The sequence below is a fragment of the Lissotriton vulgaris genome, chromosome 2_2 (genome assembly GCF_964263255.1).
Source record: "Lissotriton vulgaris chromosome 2_2, aLisVul1.2, whole genome shotgun sequence".
NCBI classification, from domain to species: domain Eukaryota; kingdom Metazoa; phylum Chordata; class Amphibia; order Caudata; family Salamandridae; genus Lissotriton; species Lissotriton vulgaris.
This window is the reverse complement of record NC_141688.1, coordinates 109,497,143-109,516,626: the sequence shown is the minus strand read 5'-3', so window position 1 is coordinate 109,516,626 and position 19,484 is coordinate 109,497,143. Positions and strand designations below refer to the sequence as shown.

The 19,484-nt window shown below is 50.6% G+C and overlaps 1 protein-coding gene across 9 annotated transcripts in view; it reads left to right on the top strand.

Annotated features, from left to right (window-relative positions):
• HERC1 (HECT and RLD domain containing E3 ubiquitin protein ligase family member 1) overlaps window positions 1–19,484 on the top strand; it is a 2,101,515-nt gene that overhangs the window by 1,266,678 nt on the left and 815,353 nt on the right. For all 9 annotated transcript variants that reach the window (XM_086959402.1, XM_086959399.1, XM_086959397.1 and 6 more), the window contains exon 49: window positions 16,968–17,238. In XM_086959402.1, coding sequence (XP_086815528.1) covers window positions 16,968–17,238 — 271 coding nt within the window. The remainder of the gene's footprint in view (window positions 1–16,967; window positions 17,239–19,484) is intronic.

Below are 19,484 nucleotides of genomic sequence, written 5' to 3'. Positions count from 1 at the left end.
ATCTGTCACTGCTAAAGCAAGAAGTAATATCTTTGCTAGAAAAGAGTGCAATAGAACCAGTTCCTCCGCACCAACTAAACAAGGGGGTTTACTCCCTATACTTTCTTATCCCGAAGGACGGCTCTCTAAGGCCTATTCTGGACCTCAGACCGCTAAACATATACATCCAGTCAGACCATTTTCACATGGTCACACTCCAACAAGTCCTTCCTCTCCTATTACAAAACGACTTCCTTGCTACTCTAGATCTCAAGGACGCATACTTCCACATTCCCATTCACAAAGCTTACTGGAAGCACTATCAATTCAAAGTACTCCCATTCGGGGTCACTACAGCACCAAGAGTATTCACCAAGTGCCTAGCAGTAGTGGCGGCACATTTACAAAGACTAGTGTGTATAAAAGGGGTAGCCCATATATACCACCTGACCTGGATCAATTAGTACAGTATCAAAAAAGTGTTTGGTCACGGTAGTAAACACAATTCATAAAATCTTTTCAAGTAGCGAAAAAATACAACAAAGAAACAAGGTGGCTGGTCAGTCCACTATTGTATTGATGTATTCATACAATGGGTCTATGCGATTATTTTCAAAGCATTAACGTGAAGCCACAAAATTGCTCGTTTGTAACAAATATTATACAGTGCTCAGAAGGTGAAGAGGGAAGGAATAGGGATATAGTGATCAAGTGTGGATGGGCGACAGGGAAAGGTGATAGTGACATATATAGATCAACAAAGTTTGTTGTATACTTTTCCGTAAGGTATCACAATGCTCCCAATCTGAAAGAAACACGTTAGTGTTAGATTCCTTACCTTAGAATATCCCCAGGCGTCAGTCTGGATCCGGAAACTTTTGCGTAGCAGTACCCCTGCGCGTCGGTAGGCGTCGTCTGCAGGCGTCCCCTGCGGCTCCGCGTCCGTCGTCGGCGTCGTGCGCCGTGATGACGTCGCTGGAGTATATAGACGCCGCCTCCGCGCGCTGACGTCAGTTCTTCTTTTTTCCGCGCCAGTGGACGCAGATCTGAAGAGCAGTACTCCGGTCTTTTGACCAAGTTTTTCAATTGTTATTTCTCTAATTGTGCCTGATAGGATGCCTGGGTTCAAGCACTGTGATGACTGTGAGTGCACGATGTCGGTCACAGACCATCACCGCCTCTGTCTCCGGTGTCTGGGCCCCGACCACGACGTGGACTCCTGTGTCGACTGCCGGGCCCTCACCAACAAGGCTAGGCGGGAGCGGTCCCGCAAGCTACTGGAGCTCCGGGTGTCAGCCCCACGTCGGGACCGGGAGCGGTCCCGGTCCGGCCGGAGGTCGAGAGAGCGTTCGAGGGAGCGGTCGCGCCGAGCTCATCAGGCTCATCAGGTAAGTAGCACAAGAAGTCGGGGCGTCGTCATCGTACCCCCGACTCCCCCCGACGCTTGCGCGATGCGGCCGGGGGCTCGGGTGACCCCAACCCCGCGGCTCCGCGAGAGTCGCCGGCGCGGCCTGCCTCATACCCTCCGGTCCCTGGGCACGGCGCGACGCCTGAGGAGATCGAGGCGTTCCTCATGGCCATGAGGGCGCTCGCTTCTCCGACGGGGCCTACGGCGCCTTCGGGCCCAGTGCTACCGTCTGGGGGCCCTGGCGGTTCGGGTGTCCCTGCCTCGGCGCCGTCGGGTGCTCCGGCCCCGGCGCCGCCGACGGCTCCGACCCCGGCGCCGCAAGGGCCTTCGGGATCGGCGCCGGCTGGTCTTCCGGCCTCCCCGGCGCCGTTACCATCGGGGTTACCCCCGACGCCGCCCCCGCGCGGCGCCGGTTCTCCGGTGCCGGCTCCGGCCGGCGGCGGGGTTCCGGCGCCGGCTCCGGGCGGCGCCGTCCCCTTACCTTCACCGACGCCGGACGCGGAGCCGCTCGACGCCGGTCCCGGCGCCGATGGGGCCCATGAACCCCGAGGAGCCGGTCTACATCGTTGACTCCGAATACGGAGAAGATGAAGAGTTCGGTGAAGGCTGGGAGGGGTCCGAGGACCCTCTGTCACGCGAGTGCCAGTATGACCCGGACTGGACAGGTGACTTGGGGGATGCCAGTGGTCTGGACGACTCTCCTAAAATGTAGGTAAATGTAGGTATACTTATATAGCGCAACCTGTCACCACAAGGGCATCCTGGCGCTTGCCTTGGGAACCCGTCCTGATATTCCCCTGTGAGAAGCCCCGACAGGGTGTCCACAGGGTGAAAGTCAGGCATCCCGCCGCGAGGGGCCGTTGTGGAGATTAAGCAAGCTATTGCCCAGAGTCGCAGAGTGTGAACCCGAGAGTTGAGGAGGCACCGGGACGAGAATTATCGAGTCCGTGGAATTTTTGGCCCAAGACCCGCCGGGGCGGGGAATTGAACCCTGGTCCAGGACCGATCTCAGATTCCGGGTCTGCCGCCTCTAACCCCTGAGCCACACTTCTCCCTGGTTTGATCTCTCCTCCTTCCGTGGCATCGGTGGAGGGAGCTGCATATTCTGTGGTGCTGATGAGGGCTGCCAAGGCCTTACACCTTGAGCTCCCCGTCGCGGCCGTGAGGCCTAACATCCTCACCGAGGTCTTCAAACCGCAGTCATGCCCACAGGAGCCACTGCTGCCGTTTAATGAAGCCTTGTCAGACGTTCTGTTGGGCACGTGGTCCAGGCCCGCTTCAGGTGCGCCTGTTGATCGGAACGTGGCCAGGCGACACCGTCCTTGTCCGGACGACCCCAAGTTCCTGTCTACCCACCCCACTCCTGAGAGTCTGGTGATCCAGGCCTCGACCTCCCAGTCCGCATTCCCGTCGGCCCCGCCCGACCGGGAATCCAAGAGGTATGACCAGTTTGGCAAGAAGGTCTTCTCGTCCATTAGTTTGGGCCTGGGGTCTTGCAACACCGCTTGCCTCTTGGGCCGCTACACCCACTCTGTGTGGGATACGGTCGCGGAACTGCTGCCAGAATGCCCCATGGAGGTGCGGGCAAAGCTCGGTCAGGCTGTGGCTGAGGGCCAAGATGCAGCGAAATATTCGATACGGTGTGGTCTTGATACGACCGACTCGCTGGGCAGAGCTATGTCAACGACAGTGGCGATTCGTCGCCACGCCTGGCTGAGATCCGCCAACTTTTCGGCTGATGTCCAGAATACATTAATGGACATGCCGTTCGATGGCTGTCACCTGTTCGGTGACAAGGCGGACCACGCGCTGGAACGCTTCAAGGACTCCAGGGTCACGGCCAAGTCCTTGGGTCTCTCGACCCAGCGTCAGCAACCGGGTTCGTTTCGTCCCTTTCGTGGCCAAGGAAGGGACGCCCCCACACGTGCTGCCAGCCACGCGCCGCAACAATCCTTTCAACGCGGTGGCGGGCGTGGAAACCGCCGTGGTGGCGGTCGGGGACAACGGCGGGGTCAGACCACACCTTCCCCCGCAGCATCTACCCCTAAATCCTCCTAGTCCGTGCTTTCGGCCCCATGTGACGCCAGTGGGTGGCAGGGTTCGCCATCACCACGCTCACTGGCGCACGATCACTTCGGACAGGTGGGTGCTGCAAATCGTCCGAAGGGGCTACTCCCTCCCCTTCGAGACCTCTCCTTCAGCCATGCCACCGCAGAACCACCGTGTGTCGGGGGACCACTTGACACTTATGCAGGAGGAAGTTACGGCCCTCTTGGCCAAGGGGGCCATCAAGCGCGTTCCTGGGCCAGAAGTAGGGCGTGGTTGCTATTCCCACTACTTTCTGGTGCCCAAGAAGGACAAGGGGGGCCTACGTCCTATCTTGGATCTAAGGAACGTCAACGGCTTCCTCCGGAAGGAGAAGTTCAAGATGTTGACGTTAGCTCAGGTCTTGGCTGCTCTAGACCCACAAGACTGGATGGTAGCGTTGGACTTGCAGGACGCCTATTTTCACATTCCCGTCCTGCCGGCCCACCGGCGTTACCTGCGGTTCACGGTAGGCCTGGAGCACTTTCAGTTTATCGTGCTTCCCTTCGGCCTTACCAGCGCCCCACGGGTGTTCACAAAGGTGATGGCGGTGGTCGCAGCCCATCTGCGCAGGTTGGGGGTTTCAGTCTTCCCCTACCTAGACGACTGGTTGTTGAAGGCGGGCTCGCCCCAGACAGTCGTCCACCACCTTCAGATGACGGCAGACCTCTTGCACGACCTGGGGTTCTCCATCAATGTGCCGAAATCACACCTGTGTCCCTCTCAAAAGCTCCTTTTCATCGGAGCGGTTCTGGACTCGGCGCAGTTTCGGGTTTATCCTCCGTAACGGCGGGTTCGGGATATTCAGGCTTTGGTTCCCATCTTTCAGCCGCTATCCCGGGTTTCGGTCAGGTTGACGCTGCGGCTGCTGGGACTGATGGCTTCCTGCATCCTTCTGGTGCATCACGCCCGGTGGCGGATGCGGGCTCTGCAGTGGGACCTGAAGTTTCAGTGGGCACAGCATCAGGGCAACTTGTCCGACCACGTCTTGATCTCGGAGGGCACTGCGAGACAACTGCAGTGGTGGCTTACGGACCGCGATTGGGTCAGGGGCAAGTCCCTCTCCCTTCCCCAACCGGAGCACGTTGTCGTGACGGACGCGTCCCTCCAGGGCTGGGGTGGGAGAGGCAGAGATCAGAGGCATCTGGTCTCCGGCGGAGTCCCGGCTCCATATCAATCTGTTGGAGCTGCGGGCGATTCGTCTGGCACTGAAGGCATTCCTCCCCTTTGTCAACGGGAGTGTAGTGCAGGTGTTCACCGACAACACCACCGCCATGTGGTACTGCAACAAACAGGGCGGAGTGGGGTCGTGGACCCTTTGCCAGGAGGCTCTGCGCCTCTGGCAATGGCTGGAACGTCAGGGCGTGACTCTGACGGTTCAACACCTGGCAGGTTCTCTGAACGCCAGGGCGGACGAACTCAGCCGTCGGTGCTCGATGGATCACGAATGGCGTCTGAACTCGGACGTGGCGCAAGGCATCTTTCTGCAATGGGGAGAGCCTTGGTTAGATCTATTCGCCACAGAAGAGAACGCGCAATGTCATCAGTTCTGCGCGTTGGAGTTTCCAAGACGGCACTCGCACGGCGACGCCTTTCGGCGCGAGTGGAGTTGCGGTCTGTTATACGCCTTTCCGCCTATACCACTTCTGCCCAGAGTGAAGATCAGGCGCGACCGGGCCCAAGTTATCCTTGTGGCTCCGGACTGGGCTCGAAGGTACTGGTATCCCGAGCTACTCAGCATGTCAGTCGGTCCCCCGATCCGCCTGCCCCTTCAGGAGGACCTTCTGTCGCAGCAGCAGGGGACGGTCCTCCACCCGAACCTGTCCAGTCTCCACCTCCATGCTTGGAGATTGAGCGGCGGCAGTTGAGGCCATTTGACTTGCCTCCTGAAGTCTGTGATGTTATTCTGACAGCCAGGCGTCCCTCCACTAAGTCGGTATACGCCTGTCGGTGAAACAGATTTGTGGCATGGTGCACAGCAAAGGCTGTGGATCCTCTTTCTGCCCCTCTTTCGGAGGTTCTTCTGTTTCTTCTTTCTCTTTCCCAGCAGGGCTCTGCTCTGGGCACTATCAAGGGCTACCTTTCTGCCCTTTCAGCCTTTTTGAGGCTTCCTGATCAGCCTTCTTTGACCAAATCCCCGATTGTAACTCGATTCTTGAAAGGCATCACTCACATGTTTCCACCTGTTCCGTTTGTGATGCCTCAGTGGGATTTGAACCTGGTTCTAACTTTCCTGATGTGTGCTCCCTTTGAGCCCCTTCATTCTTGTCCTCTCCGTCTCCTGACTTTAAAGACGGCTTTCCTGGTTGCCATCACCTCTGCCAGGAGGGTGAGTGAGCTCCAGGCTCTTTCTGTCCAACCTCCTTTCCTGTCCATTCATCCTGACAAGGTGGTTCTCAGGACTAGACCTTCTTTCCTGCCCAAGGTTGTTTCGGCCTTTCACATCGGGCAGTCCATCACCCTTCCTTCCTTCCTTCCCGCCTCCGTATCCTTCAAAGGATGAAGAGCGGCTCCACCGTCTGGACCCAAAACGTGCGCTTTCATTTTACATGGATCGCACACGCCAGTTCCGGGTGGATGACCAACTGTTTGTTGGCTACGTGGGTGCGAAGAAGGGACGGGCGGTCTGTAAACGGACCATTTCTCGATGGGTCGTTCTCTGCATCAAAGCGTGCTACTCTTTGGCTCGGAAGGAGCCTCCTGTTGGGCTGAGGGCCCATTCCACTCGGGCCACGGCGACTACCACTGCCCTGGGCCGGGGAGTCCCCTTGCAGGACATTTGCCAAGCGGCTACGTGGGCCTCGCTGCACACCTTTGCGAGGCACTACTGCCTGGACAGTCAAGTCCGGAGGGATGGCTTCTTTGGCCGTTCTGTCCTCCAGGACTTTCTGGTGTAGTTTTGTATTGGTTCGCAGACCCACCACCGGGGTTGGTATTGCTGGGGTATGTATTCTAAGGTAAGGAATCTAACACTAACGTGTTTCTTTCAGATGAACAAGTTACTTACCTTCGGTAACGATATATCTGTAAGAAACATTAGTTAGTGTTAGATTCCTTACCGAACCCACCCATCCTCCCCGTTCTGCGAACTGATACCTAGGGTTAAGGACATCCCTTTCAGGGCCCTAGTTTTACATGGCACCAGTGTTGGTTCTCTCATGGCTCTGCGTCTCCTGGCGCGGAAAAGCTGTGTGCAAAGAACTGACGTCAGCGCGCGGAGGCGGCGTCTATATACTCCAGCGACGTCATCACGGCGCACGACGCCGACGACGGACGCGGAGCCGCAGGGGACGCCTGCAGACGACGCCTACCGACGCGCAGGGGTACTGCTACGCAAAAGTTTCCGGATCCAGACTGACGCCTGGGGATATTCTAAGGTAAGGAATCTAACACTAACTAATGTTTCTTACAGATATATCGTTACCGAAGGTAAGTAACTTGTTCTTATCGTACATAACTAAATGGTGCCCATAGACAATTCATATGGTGTCACAAGAGTTTGTACAGTGATGGAAGTCATGTTGACGTTTCGACCCCTCTAGTCAGGACAGGTAGTGATCCTTGGGGTGGGGTCTTCTTCAGGGCAGAGGGAGCACTAGTAAGGCGGACAGGGAACGACCTCCGCCTCATTCAATGGGGAAAAGGGCTTGTCAAAGTTCTTCAGTTTGCTAGCAGTCCTAAATGACTGAAGTACATCATTAAAATGGGTGGAACGGTTCAATATAATAAATAGGAAGAGTCTGCAGCCTGGTGACGCTTGCAGATCCTGGGTAACAAATCCCTAATGCTTTGAGTTGCAGCCACGGCTTGTAAGAGAGGAAAGACAGCACATCCACGTCTTCCCGTACCTCGACAACTGGCTCATACAACCAGTGTGTAGAACACACCCATGCCACAATCCAACTGCTCCACAACTTGGGGTTCACAATAAACCACACCAAGTCTTATCTGCAACCATCCAAAGTACAACAGTACCTCGGTGCCACAATGAACACCTCAACAGCGTTAGCTTATCCCACTCCAATAAGGATAGCCAGTATGCAAACTCTTCTCACAAAGTTTCAGCCACAACACTCCCTCCCAGCACAAGTGTTTATGCAGCTAGGGATGATGGCCTCTTGCATTTTTATAGTGCCCCATGCAAGACTTCAAATGCGTCCTCTCCAAGAGTGCTTATCACGTCAATGGAACCAGGCTCAAGGTCAATTAATAGACCTAGTGTTGGTAGACGGTCAGACTCCTCGCTCTCTGCAGTGGTGGAACACCAAAATCTTTCCAAGGGACGACCGTTCCTTGAGCCAGTTCCTCAGATAATCTTAACAGCAGACGCATCGCTCTCCGGCTGGGGGGCCCACCTACTGCAACACAACACGCAAGGCAGGTGGACACCGCAACAAAAGGTTCGAGGCATATGGGCTGCTGAATTCATATCTGTGCATAGATCGCCGCCTAGTGTTGGGTCCGGATGATTGCACATTGTTGTCCTGGAAGAGTCTTCGAAGTATCACGAGATAGGTGGCTCCTCCCCTGGACTACAGTGCGCATGGGCATCCTCTCCATCCTCAGATTGTTTTTTTCCGCCATTGGGTTCGGATTTACTTTCTCAACTCTAGTTCGGAAACTTTGTATTGACTCTTTCCTAAGGCCAAAAGGCCTTCAAAGCGTCGGTTTTGTCTCGTTCGGTGCCTGTTCCTTTCCAGTTCTTCGAACTGGACGTTCGAAGCTGGTTCTCGCTTCGACACCACAGGCCCAGACTACGACGACGATGGATCGGAGCCCGTTTAAACGATGCCCCGTCTGTAATTCAAAATACCCCCACATCGATGTGCACCCAGTGTGCAATAAATGTTTGTCCCCCGAGCACGATGAGGCCAGCTGTATGGCCTGCTCGAAGTTCCGCTCCAAGAAGACGCTTAAACTTCGACGCGCAGCGAGGCAGTCGGCGCAACAGTCGGCGCCCGAACCGATCAACATCTTCGAGGCCGGTGACGAAGAAGGCGTCGAAGATGAAGAAGAAGAAGAGGTTCCTGAAGAGCAGTCGGAACCAGCGTCGGAGCATGACTCCAACTTCGAGGTGGACGAGCAAGCTGAAGAGAACGTCCACGAAGAAGACGTCGTCGAGGTAGGGGACGACTAAGGGGCCATCGGAGCCGTCGATGACGACTCCAGTGATGAGCCAGGCCCAACCGCAGTAGCGGGGCCTATAACTGACATTACGCTCCCTACGGCTCAGGTCGAGGCATCGCCGACAGGCCTTAGCCAAGATCTTTCTACATTTTCTATAGCCCCGCGTCCAAGCCAGGCTAAGAACACATTTAAGGAGCCATCGGTCGATTCCTCTAAATCGAAACCGAAACTAACAGAGCCGAAATCGAAACCGAAACATCTTAAGATTGTGGTCGGTTCGACGTCAACGCCAGTCCAATCAAGGACTATCGACAACCCTTCGGCGTCGAAAGTACCTGTCGCCTCGAAGACTGGAGCGTCGAAGCAGAGCTCAACCAGCAAACACGTCACCTCGACGCCGTCGACGTCCACGCACAAACATGGCGACAGGGCCAAAGGCCTCCAAACGAAGAAGGCCGTCCAGCCGAAGATTTCAGGGCTCAAGCCACTGCTCAGCAAGCACCTCGAGCCGAAAGCCAAGGCCGACCCAAAACAGCAGGTCTCGTCGACGCCTAAGGCTGGAAATGCTACACGCCGGGCGCTCGAGTCTTCGCCATCAAGCAAGCGTCCTCCTCAAGCGCTGAAGCAGCTCGAATCAACCACAACATCAAGCTCCAAAACCGTCGGACAGCCTCTGATTAAGTTCGGTCTTCCGCCAACGGCTCGAGCGAAGCAACTCGAACTCCACAGAGGAGCAGAACCTTCCAAGACGTCGTCAGCGCCTTCAAAGCCCGCCACCGAAGGGGTTGTGCTCCACGAACCCTCGTACGACAACCAGTCGAAACTATTTATCGACGCGGAATCAGGCAGGCTAACCATCCACAAGCGGAAGATCGCGCCTGAACATCCCTTGGAGGGTTACAAAATTCCTCTTAAATGGAAGAAGGACTCGGCCACCTCACCAGTTCTCTTCGAGCACATTCAGGGCTATTCTCAGCACATTACATATTCTCCAGCACAAAGCGAGGAGGACATGGGTGAAGACTATGGTCAAGCGGCCTTTTGCTTATCACGCTTACACTGATCAGGATGAACCACAACAGTGGTTTGAGGCTGTAGATCAAACTGTAGACCCTGATGATCCACATGCTGCACCAGACGCACAGTCCTACAACGTCAAAACATCGCCAACAGAGGACACGGCGGCGTTTAACGCTTTGATAGAAAGGGCAGCACTCAACCATGACGTGGAGATGCATGCAGAACCAGTGAACGAAGATTTCTTGTTTGACACTTTCTCCACCTCTGAACGTTCCACTAAGACTTTGCCTATGCTTAAAGGGGTCCTCAAGCATGCTGCAGACATTTTCAAAGAGCCCACTAAAGCTAGGGTTATCAACCCACGGATTGAGAAAAAGTATAGGCCTGATCCAGTGGACCCCACCTACATCAAAGGCCAGCTCCCCTTGGGCTCCCTTGTAGTGGCCAATGCCCGCAAGAGGGCAAATTCACAAACTAGTGGTGACGCTCCACCTCCGGACAAGGAATCGAAGATTCTAGAGGCGTCAGGAAAGCGAGTGGCAGCGAACGCTGCTAATATTTGGAGGATTTCCAATACACAGGCCCTGTCGGCTAGATACGACAGGGCGCACTACGACACACTAGAACAGTTGTTGCAACACCTGCCTGATATGTACAAGGAGGGAGCAGAGATGATTATACAAGAAGGATAATTGATTTCTAATGCGTCCATCAAATGCGCACTGGACGCAGCAGACACGGCAGCTAGGGCCATAAACACTAGTGTGATGCTAAGATGTCACGCATGGCTCCGCATCTCTGGTTTCAAGCCCGAGATTCAAACAACTCTGCTCAACCAGCCGGTTAACCCGGACTTCCTTTTTGGTCCCGAGGTAGACACAACACTCGAAAAAATAAAAAAAGGACACTGAGACTGCCAAATCCATGGGGGCTCTGCAATCTCAGCAGTTTCGGGGTAGTTCCTTTCGTCGCTCCGGTAATAGGGGAGCCTCTAGAGGACAGGCTTTACAGCAGGCCCAGTACTCCAAAGGGAGCACGCAATCCACCTACACGAAGAATACCAGGGGTGGATACCGTGGGAACAGCGCCAAAGGCAGAGGACGTGGCAATAATAATGCCAGATCCTCCACTCCCAACAAACAGTGACGCCTTGTCACTGCCCCCCGACCATCTAACACCTGTCGGGGGAAGACTCCAGCAGTTCCTGCCAGTCTGGGAAGGCATTACCAAGGACAGGTGGGTGAGACAACTTATCCGATACGGCTATTGTCTAGAACTAACCTCCACCCCCCCAACATACCCCCAAGGCACCGTCCTATGTCCGCAGAGCACATGCACTTATTGCAGCAAGAAGTAATCTCCATGCTGCAAAAAGGGGCAATAGAGCTCGTGCCTGCAGAAGAACAAGGTACAGGGGTGTACTCTCTGTACTTCTTAATCCCAAAAAAGGAGGAATCCCTGCAGCCCATTCTAGACCTCAGACCCCTCAAACAATACATCCTTTCAGAACACTTTCATATGTTAACCTTACAGCAGGTCCTGCCGCTGCTCAGTCAGGGCGACTTCCTAGCGACCCTGGACCTCAAGGATGCATATTTCCACATTCCCATTCACCCAAGTCTCAAAAAATATCTCAGGTTCACCATCAACAATCAGCAGTACCAATTCAAGGTTCTGCCTTTTGGGGTCACCACTGCCCCCAGGGTGTTCACCAAGTGCTTAGCGACCGTGGCTGCGCACCTTCGCAGACAACATATTCACGTCTATCCCTACCTGGACGACTGGCTCGTTCAGGCCAAGTCAGCCCAGCAGTGTGCCAGCCACATGTTGCGCACGATTCACCTCCTTCACAGTCTAGGGTTCTCACTCAACTACACAAAGTCACACCTGCAGCCAGCCCATGTGCTACAGTACCTAGGGGCAACCTTGAACACTCTGACGGCAACAGCGCAGCCGAACTCTGCCAGGGTCGACAGCATGCAGCTGCTCCTTCGGAGGTTCAGGCCTCAACAATTACTCCCAGCGCAGGTGTTCATGCAACTGATCGGAATGATGGCATCCTGCATATTCATACTCCAGCACGCGAGACTGCACATGCGTCCCCTTCAAGAATGCTTGGCACGATAGTGGAACCAGGCTCATGGGCATCTAAAAGACCTAGTGTTGGTGACCGGTCGTGCTTACAACTCTCTGCATTGGTGGACTCCACAAAACCTTTGCAGGGGGCGACCGTTCCAAGAGCCTGTCCCACAGATAGTGCTAGCAACGGACGCATCTCTCCAGGGTTGGGGAGCGCATGTCCTCCATTCCACGGTGCAGGGACTATGGACAACACAACAGCAGAAGATGCATATCAACCTGCTAGAGCTGATGGCAATCTTCATGGCACTGAAAGCGTTCATGTTGCACCTGTGCAACAAGGTCGTGTTGATCCGGACGGACAACATGACTGCCATGTATTACATCTAGAAACAGGGAGGCACACACTCCCCGCAGCTATCTAACCTAGCCCAGAGCATGTGGAAGTGGGCCATTCAGAGGAACATCTTCCTCATGGCGGAGCATCTCCCGGGAGTAGACAACCAGATGGCGGACCTGCTCAGCAGGCACAGTCATCAGATGCACGAGTGGGAAATCCACCCCTCGGTACTCCAGCCATACTTCCAGCAGTGGGGTCATCCAGAGATCGACCTCTTCGCCACAAAAGAGAACGCAAAATGCCAAAGCTTCGCCGCCAGGTTCCCACACCCGCAGTCTCAGGGCAATGCGATATGGATGAACTGGTCAGGCAGATTTGCGTACGCTTTTCCCCCAGCCCCACTCATACCGCTGGTGGCGCGCAAACTGCGGCAGCACTCCATGACGCTCATCCTGGTTGCTCCAACGTGGACACAGCAGGCTTGGTACACCACGTTCCTGGAACTTTCAGTGGTGCCTCACCAGCGGCTGCGCCTCACTCCCAGCCTCCTCACTCAGAGCCATGGAGACATTCAGCACCCAGATCCTCAACAGTTGAGCCTAGCGATTTGGCTCCTGAGGTCATAGAGTTTGGCTACCTCAACCTACCCCCTGAGTGTATGAACATCATCAAGGAGGCAAGGCGGCCTACAACCAGGGCGTGCTATGCAGCCAAATGAAAACGATTTGTCATTTACTGTTCGAACAATGACATTAATCCGCTAGATGCATCCACGCAAAACATCATATGTTACCTACTGCATCTGTACCAATGCAACCTAGCGTATAGTTCCATCAGGATACATTTGGCTGCTATAGCCGCTTATCTTCAGAACAGACAGCACCTGTCACTTTTCAGAGTGCCTGCCATCAAAGCCTTTTTGGAGGGCCTTAAAAGAGTGATCCCTCCCAAACACCCTCCTTCGCCTGTCTGCAATCTAAATATCGTTCTCACCAGGCTCATGGGACCCCCCTTTGAGCCTCTCCATTCTTGTGAGATACAGTTTCTTACTTGGAAAGTGGCCTTTCTAATAGCCATCACATCGCTGCGAAGATTCAGCGAGCTTCAAGCCCTCACAATTCAAGAGCCCTACCTACAAATTCATGCTAATAGGGTGGTGCTGCGCACCAACCCCAAGTTCATGCCAAAGGTAATCTTGCAGTTCCACATTAATCAAAACATTGAATTGCCAGTTTTCTTTTCAAACCCTGACTCAGTGGCAGACAGGGCACTGCACACCTTAGATGTCAAAAGAGCTCTCCTGTATTACATCGACAGGACAAAAAACTTTCGCAAAACTAAACAACTGTTTGTTGCCTTCTCTCCACAACATAAAGGCAACCCTATTTCCAAATCGGGTATAGCCAGGTGGATAGTTAAATGCATTCAAATCTGTTATCTAAAAGCTAAATGCACTTAACAGTTCCCCCAAGAGCGCATTCCACACGCAAGCTAGGGGCATCCATGGCTTTCCTAGGTAACATTCCTCTAGAGGATATATGTAGAGCAGCCACATGGACCACCATACATACATTTACCAAACACTACTGCGTAGATGTACACTCCAAACAGCAAGCTGCTGTAGGACAGGCTGTTCTCAGAACTCTCTTTCAGACTGCTTCAGCTGGCACGGGCAACCGCCGATAAGGAGGTAACTGCTATTTATTCTATGCACAGATATGAATTCAGCAGCCCACATGCCTCGAACGGAATATGCTACTTACCAGTATGCATCTGTTCTTGGCATGTAGGGCTGCTGACATTCATATCGCCCACCCTCCTCCCCGGTGCCTGTCGCAGCTGTAGCACTCAGAATCATTCTCAGGCATGGTCATCACTTACTGTATTACACTCCATCTCTGCCACAATGGCGAAAAACAATCTGAGGATGGAGAGGATGCCCATGCGCACTGTAGTCCAGGGGAGGAGCCACCTATCTCGTGATACTTCGAAGACTCTTCCAGGACAACAATGTGCAATCATCCGGACCCAACACTAGGCAGCGATCTATGCACAGATATGAATGTCAGCAGCCCTACATGCCAAGGACAGATGCATACTGGTAAGTAGCATATTCCTTACTCCACATCAATCATCTGGAGTGACTAACTATATTCCTAGCACTGAAAGCTTTTCAACAGCAAATATTAAACAAAGCTGTGTTATTCCGCACAGACAACATTACAGCCATGTATTACATACAGAAACGGGGGAACACACTCCCTGCAACTCTCTCAGCGAGTCCAAGACATATGGCGGTGGGCTATACCTCAAAACATATTCCTCTTAGCCCAGCATGTCCCAGGAGTTCAAAATACCATAGAAGATCTGTTAATTTGTCAGACACAACAGATCCACGAGTGGGAACTTCATCCGACAGTTCTTCAACTATTCTTTCAGATGTGGGGACAACCTCAGATAGACCTCTTTGCCACCCACGAAAACGTAAAATGCCCAAGCTTCGCCGCCAGATATCCACACCCACTGTCCAAAGGCAATGCGATATGGATCAACTGGTCAAACAAATTTGCGTATGCTTTTCCACCTCTACCACTCATGCCACTAGTAGTACACAAACTACAGCAGCATTCTCTGACCCTCATCCTAGTTGCTCCAACGTGGGCCAGACAGCTGTGGTACACCACACTGCTACAACTGTCTGTAGTGCCACACCAAAAACTATACCTGTCTCCACGCCTTTTAACACTAGACCAAGGAGAGATCAGGCACCCAGACTCAGCGCAGCTCAACCTTGCGATCTGGCTCCTGAAATCCTAGAATTTGGATATCTTAACCTTCCTCTAGACTGCATGAATGTTATAAAAGAAGCTAGATGCCCAACCACTAGAGCATGCTATGCAGCTAAGTGGAAACATTTTGTAATATATTGTCACAACAACAATATTAATCCTTTAGACGTGTCTATTCAACATATCATAGGAAACATACTGCACCTCCAAAGATGTAACTTAGCCTACACATCTATCAGGCTACATCTTGCAGCTATAGCAGCATATCTTCAAAACAGACAGCATCTATCTCTCTTCAGAGTGCCTGCTATTAAGGCCTTTATGGAAGGCCCTAAGAGAATAATTCCTCCCAGAGTACCACCTTCACCAGTGTGGAATTTAAACATTGTTCTCACACTGCTAATGGGACCTCCCTTCGAACCTTTACATAAATGTGAACTACAATTTTTAACATGGAAGGTTCGTTCCTAGTAGCTATTACTTCTCTACGGAGAGTTAGTGAACTACAAGCACTAACCATTCAAGAACCTTTCTTGCAAATGCATCAGAATAAGGTTGTTCTCCGGACTAATCCAAAATTCCTACCCAAGGTAATTTCTCCCTTCCACCTCAATCAATTTGTGGAACTGCCAGTTTTCTTCTCGCAACCACAAACAGTAGTAGAAAGAACTCTTCATACCTTAGATGTCAAAAGAGCACTGCTATACTACATTGAGAGAACACAACCTTTTCGTAAAACCAAACAACTTTTTGTGTCTTTCTCACCACCACACAAGGGTAATCCCATATCAAAATCTGGGATAGCTAGATGGATTCTCAAATGCATACAAATTTGCTACCACAAAGCTAAACAAATGTTATCTGTTCCTCCTAAAGCCCATTCCACAAGGAAAATAGGGCTTCAATGGCATTTTTAGGGAACATTCCCCTAGATGACATCTGCAGAGCAGCTACATGGTCTACACAGCACACATTCACAAAACACTATTGTGTAGATGTGCAAACCAACCAACAAGCTAATGTGGGCTAGGCTGTTCTCACAACATTATTTCAAACTACCTTAACAGATAGGGGTGGTCGCCGCTAATGGTGGGTACTGCTATACAATCTATGCACAGTGTGCAATCTGCAGCTCATATGCCTCGAACGGAAAATGCTGCTTACCAGTATGCATCTGTTCTTGGCATGTAGAGCTGCAGAGTTGCACACACCCACCCTCCTCCCCGGCTACCCTTGTCTGTTCCAGTGTTATCTTAATTAGATACAATTTACATGGACATCCTTCCTTTTCTTGCAAAGCTCCATTATTTCCCTAATAGCGAAAAACAATTTGAGGATGGAGCCAATGTCCATGCCAGTATGGTCCAGAGGAAGAGTCACCTATCTCGTGACTTCCCAAAAACTTTTCAGGACAAAAACAAACTGCAAACATCCGGGCCCAACACTAGGTGGCGATCTATGCACAGTGTGCAACTCTGCAGCTCTACATGCCAAGAACAGATGCATACTGGTAAGTAGCATTTTCCTTCCACTTGGGCATCGAGTCATGTGGTAGACTTTAATTGTAGAAACCAGATGTATTTGTTACATGGTTTTGTCTTCACTCTAAATATCCTCTGGCATGTATATTGCATTTGGGTCCTCCTATTATGTTAGTTCTACTTCCATTTGGTGATAATGTCTCTCCTGGGTGGTACTCACATCACCCTTCCTCAGCAAATATATCACAGAAGAAAATGTGCACAGTTTTGCGGTGTGTATTAAAAATACTTGGTGTCAAGATCATTAATAACAGATTTGGATTTAATGTTAAATGATGACATACTAATACAATAAAGCATGCATTAACTAAGAGACACCAGACCCAGGTTTTTCTTAGGGCTCCGTCAATTAACGCATCAACCCCACGGATTTGTGTTTGAAGTGTTGGTGAAAGGTTTGAACCGCAGAGGATTGACTTAGAGATTTATCTTTCTGAGGTGATAAAATGAGTACCTTTAAGTGGGCTGAACAATTACCTTATGAAACCGCAAGGAGGTCCACTTGGCGTAAACATGCTTTTTTCAAATATACCTTTTATGTTATATTATAATCATAAAATATTGAGGAAAAATAACTTTGTTTTGTTTGTTATTGGCAGTGGCTCCAGTTGTAGTTTAGCAGCTGGTCTCGAGTCCCTTGGTTTAACGGATATAAGAACTCTGGTACGATTGATGTGTCTAGCTGCAGCTGGAAGAGCTGGGCTCTCCACAAGTCCTTCTGCAATTTCCAGTAGCGCAGACCGTTTGCGTGGTATCCACAGCAAAACAAGCAAGCCCATATCTTGTTTGGCATACCTAAGTACAGCTGTAGGTTGTCTGGCGTCGAATACCCCCAGTGCTGCAAAACTGCTTGTACAATTGTGTACCCAGGTAAGTTTGGTACAATGTTTATTTTTAGAAATATTTCATAATAAGTCAAGTTGAAATGTTATTATATAATGATATTATTTATTTATTTTTTACATTTATAGAGCGCAGCAAATACACACTATACTATGTACAGTTATATATGTATTTTTTGTCTATGTACATGAATGTATTCTTAAGTTATAAATATTTCTGCAGATCATGACACTGAAACCTCTCATTGTCAAATACATTTTCCTGCCTTACACTGCCCAGATAGAGGGGTAAGGGGCCTATAAATCACTAGCTCAACATAAGAGCCAGGATGAAAGGTCCAAGAGGACACTTTCTCGTCCTACACTGAAGGCCTTCCATAAACCGAACAGGTTTTGCGCACTTGATAAATCTTTCTTTCTCAGTGCTCTGTAGTGTTTACTCAAATTATGCCTGACACCAAAGGTTCCCAGGGGATCCATTGGAGTGGTTTTCAGATGTGACTTTTCAGTTACCCTCTCCAAGACACTTTTCCTTTTTATCATTTTAAGCAGAGAAGCAGAACTCTGCTCCCTTGTTTTTCAGGCCAAGAGCAGTGGCTTTAGTGGTGAGTTGAAGATTAAGGCAGTTCTAGTATCCCCATGGTCAGACTGGAACAGAAAATAGTCATGCGCACCAAAATAAAAGTGTTCCCCATTTACAAATTGGGTAGTAAAAAATGAGGCCCACATTTGGAGAGCACACAACGTTCTTCCGCCAACTTGCATCCCATGTGTGGGACTCCCACATCAAAGGCTTTAACATCCTACCCAGCCAATTGACCACTGCAAACATTTCACTGTGAATTTGGCAAGGGGCATTCATTTGTAGAACACTTAGCACTTGTATGACTATTGGAAGGACACAATTAGAATAGGCAACTTGGAGAAGGTTTGTGCGCTGTTGTGGGTCAGGTAGAAGTTGAATGATTTTTCAAATTAGAATTGCTTAGCCTGCTGCATCACACTCTATTGGACACAATGCACCCTCTTATATACGTAGTGAGACACCCACACTGCCTTTCATTGAGGGCCCAGTGCAATCTGCTACTGCATCCTACTCATTATAAACACAACACTCACAACAGCAGCCCACACTCAGCCGCAAAACCAGCCCACACTGTTAAGTCAGACTGGCTATATGAAACTGCCAGATTGCTCAAAAGGCCAGTCCAACCATGTTTTGCCCCCACCTGATTTCAGTCTCTAATCGTGTAACTTTGAAAGAGCTTTGAAGTACCTTCCATACTTTTGACTCTGAAGTTAAAAAATACAAAGGTCTCTGTGTGTAGAGGAAACCTTTTTCCTACAAAATCCCTAGCATTAACTGTATAAGAAAATGTATGATGTAGTTTATCAAGACACGTAATGACAAAACACACACCTTCCCCACATGGTGTCCTGAAGCTATTGCAGTTATACAAAAAAAACCTCTTAATTACAAAACAAATATAAATTCAAACACAATTTAAATACCACAAATCTAGAGTGGAATTTAAGGTTCAACAGCAGTTTCGTTAGTATTTGAAATACTTTGGGAAGGGTAACCAAAATAATAGGGGCTGACATTCTTCCTAAAGAACCTCAAAGAAACTAAAATGAAAACTGTAACAGGTGGAAATAAATATAATTGGAGGCGGTGCATGAAAGGGAAGGTTGGAACATTTTGCATAAAGGATTTTACAGGTATCTAAGCAAAGATTATCCCTACATCTCATAATCCTGGTACCTGTGGTTACCTCACATTTGCTGAAATGTTGAACATTATCCTCTTCCAGATATTAATGTTAGTGTATAGATTTTCTTTCCTTTGAAACCTCTTTAGAGTCCATCATGTTTGTTTTACACACATTCATTTTGTTTCAGCATTAGCTATCATTTAAAAAAAAATGAAATAATGATGGATAGATCTAACTGCAGATTACTCACCTTTTGAATCTTCATAGATGCCAGACTGGATCTGGAAATGTTTCATTCAGTGACTCCCAGGCCCCAGCAGGTGGTGCCATCTGACTGATGTGGTGGCTCTATCTCGCCTCCAGAAGCGATAGAACAGAGCCATATATAGGCACCACTGTAGGTTCTTCTTTTCCTGCACCCTTCAACATGGATTCAGAGCTCCCAACCATTTTGTTTTTTTATTGATTTTGCAAAATCTAATTTGTTGAGTATGCAGAGATGTCTCCCCCCTACAACATGGTTTAAGCTATGCAGCACCCACAGAAAACAGATGTTTAG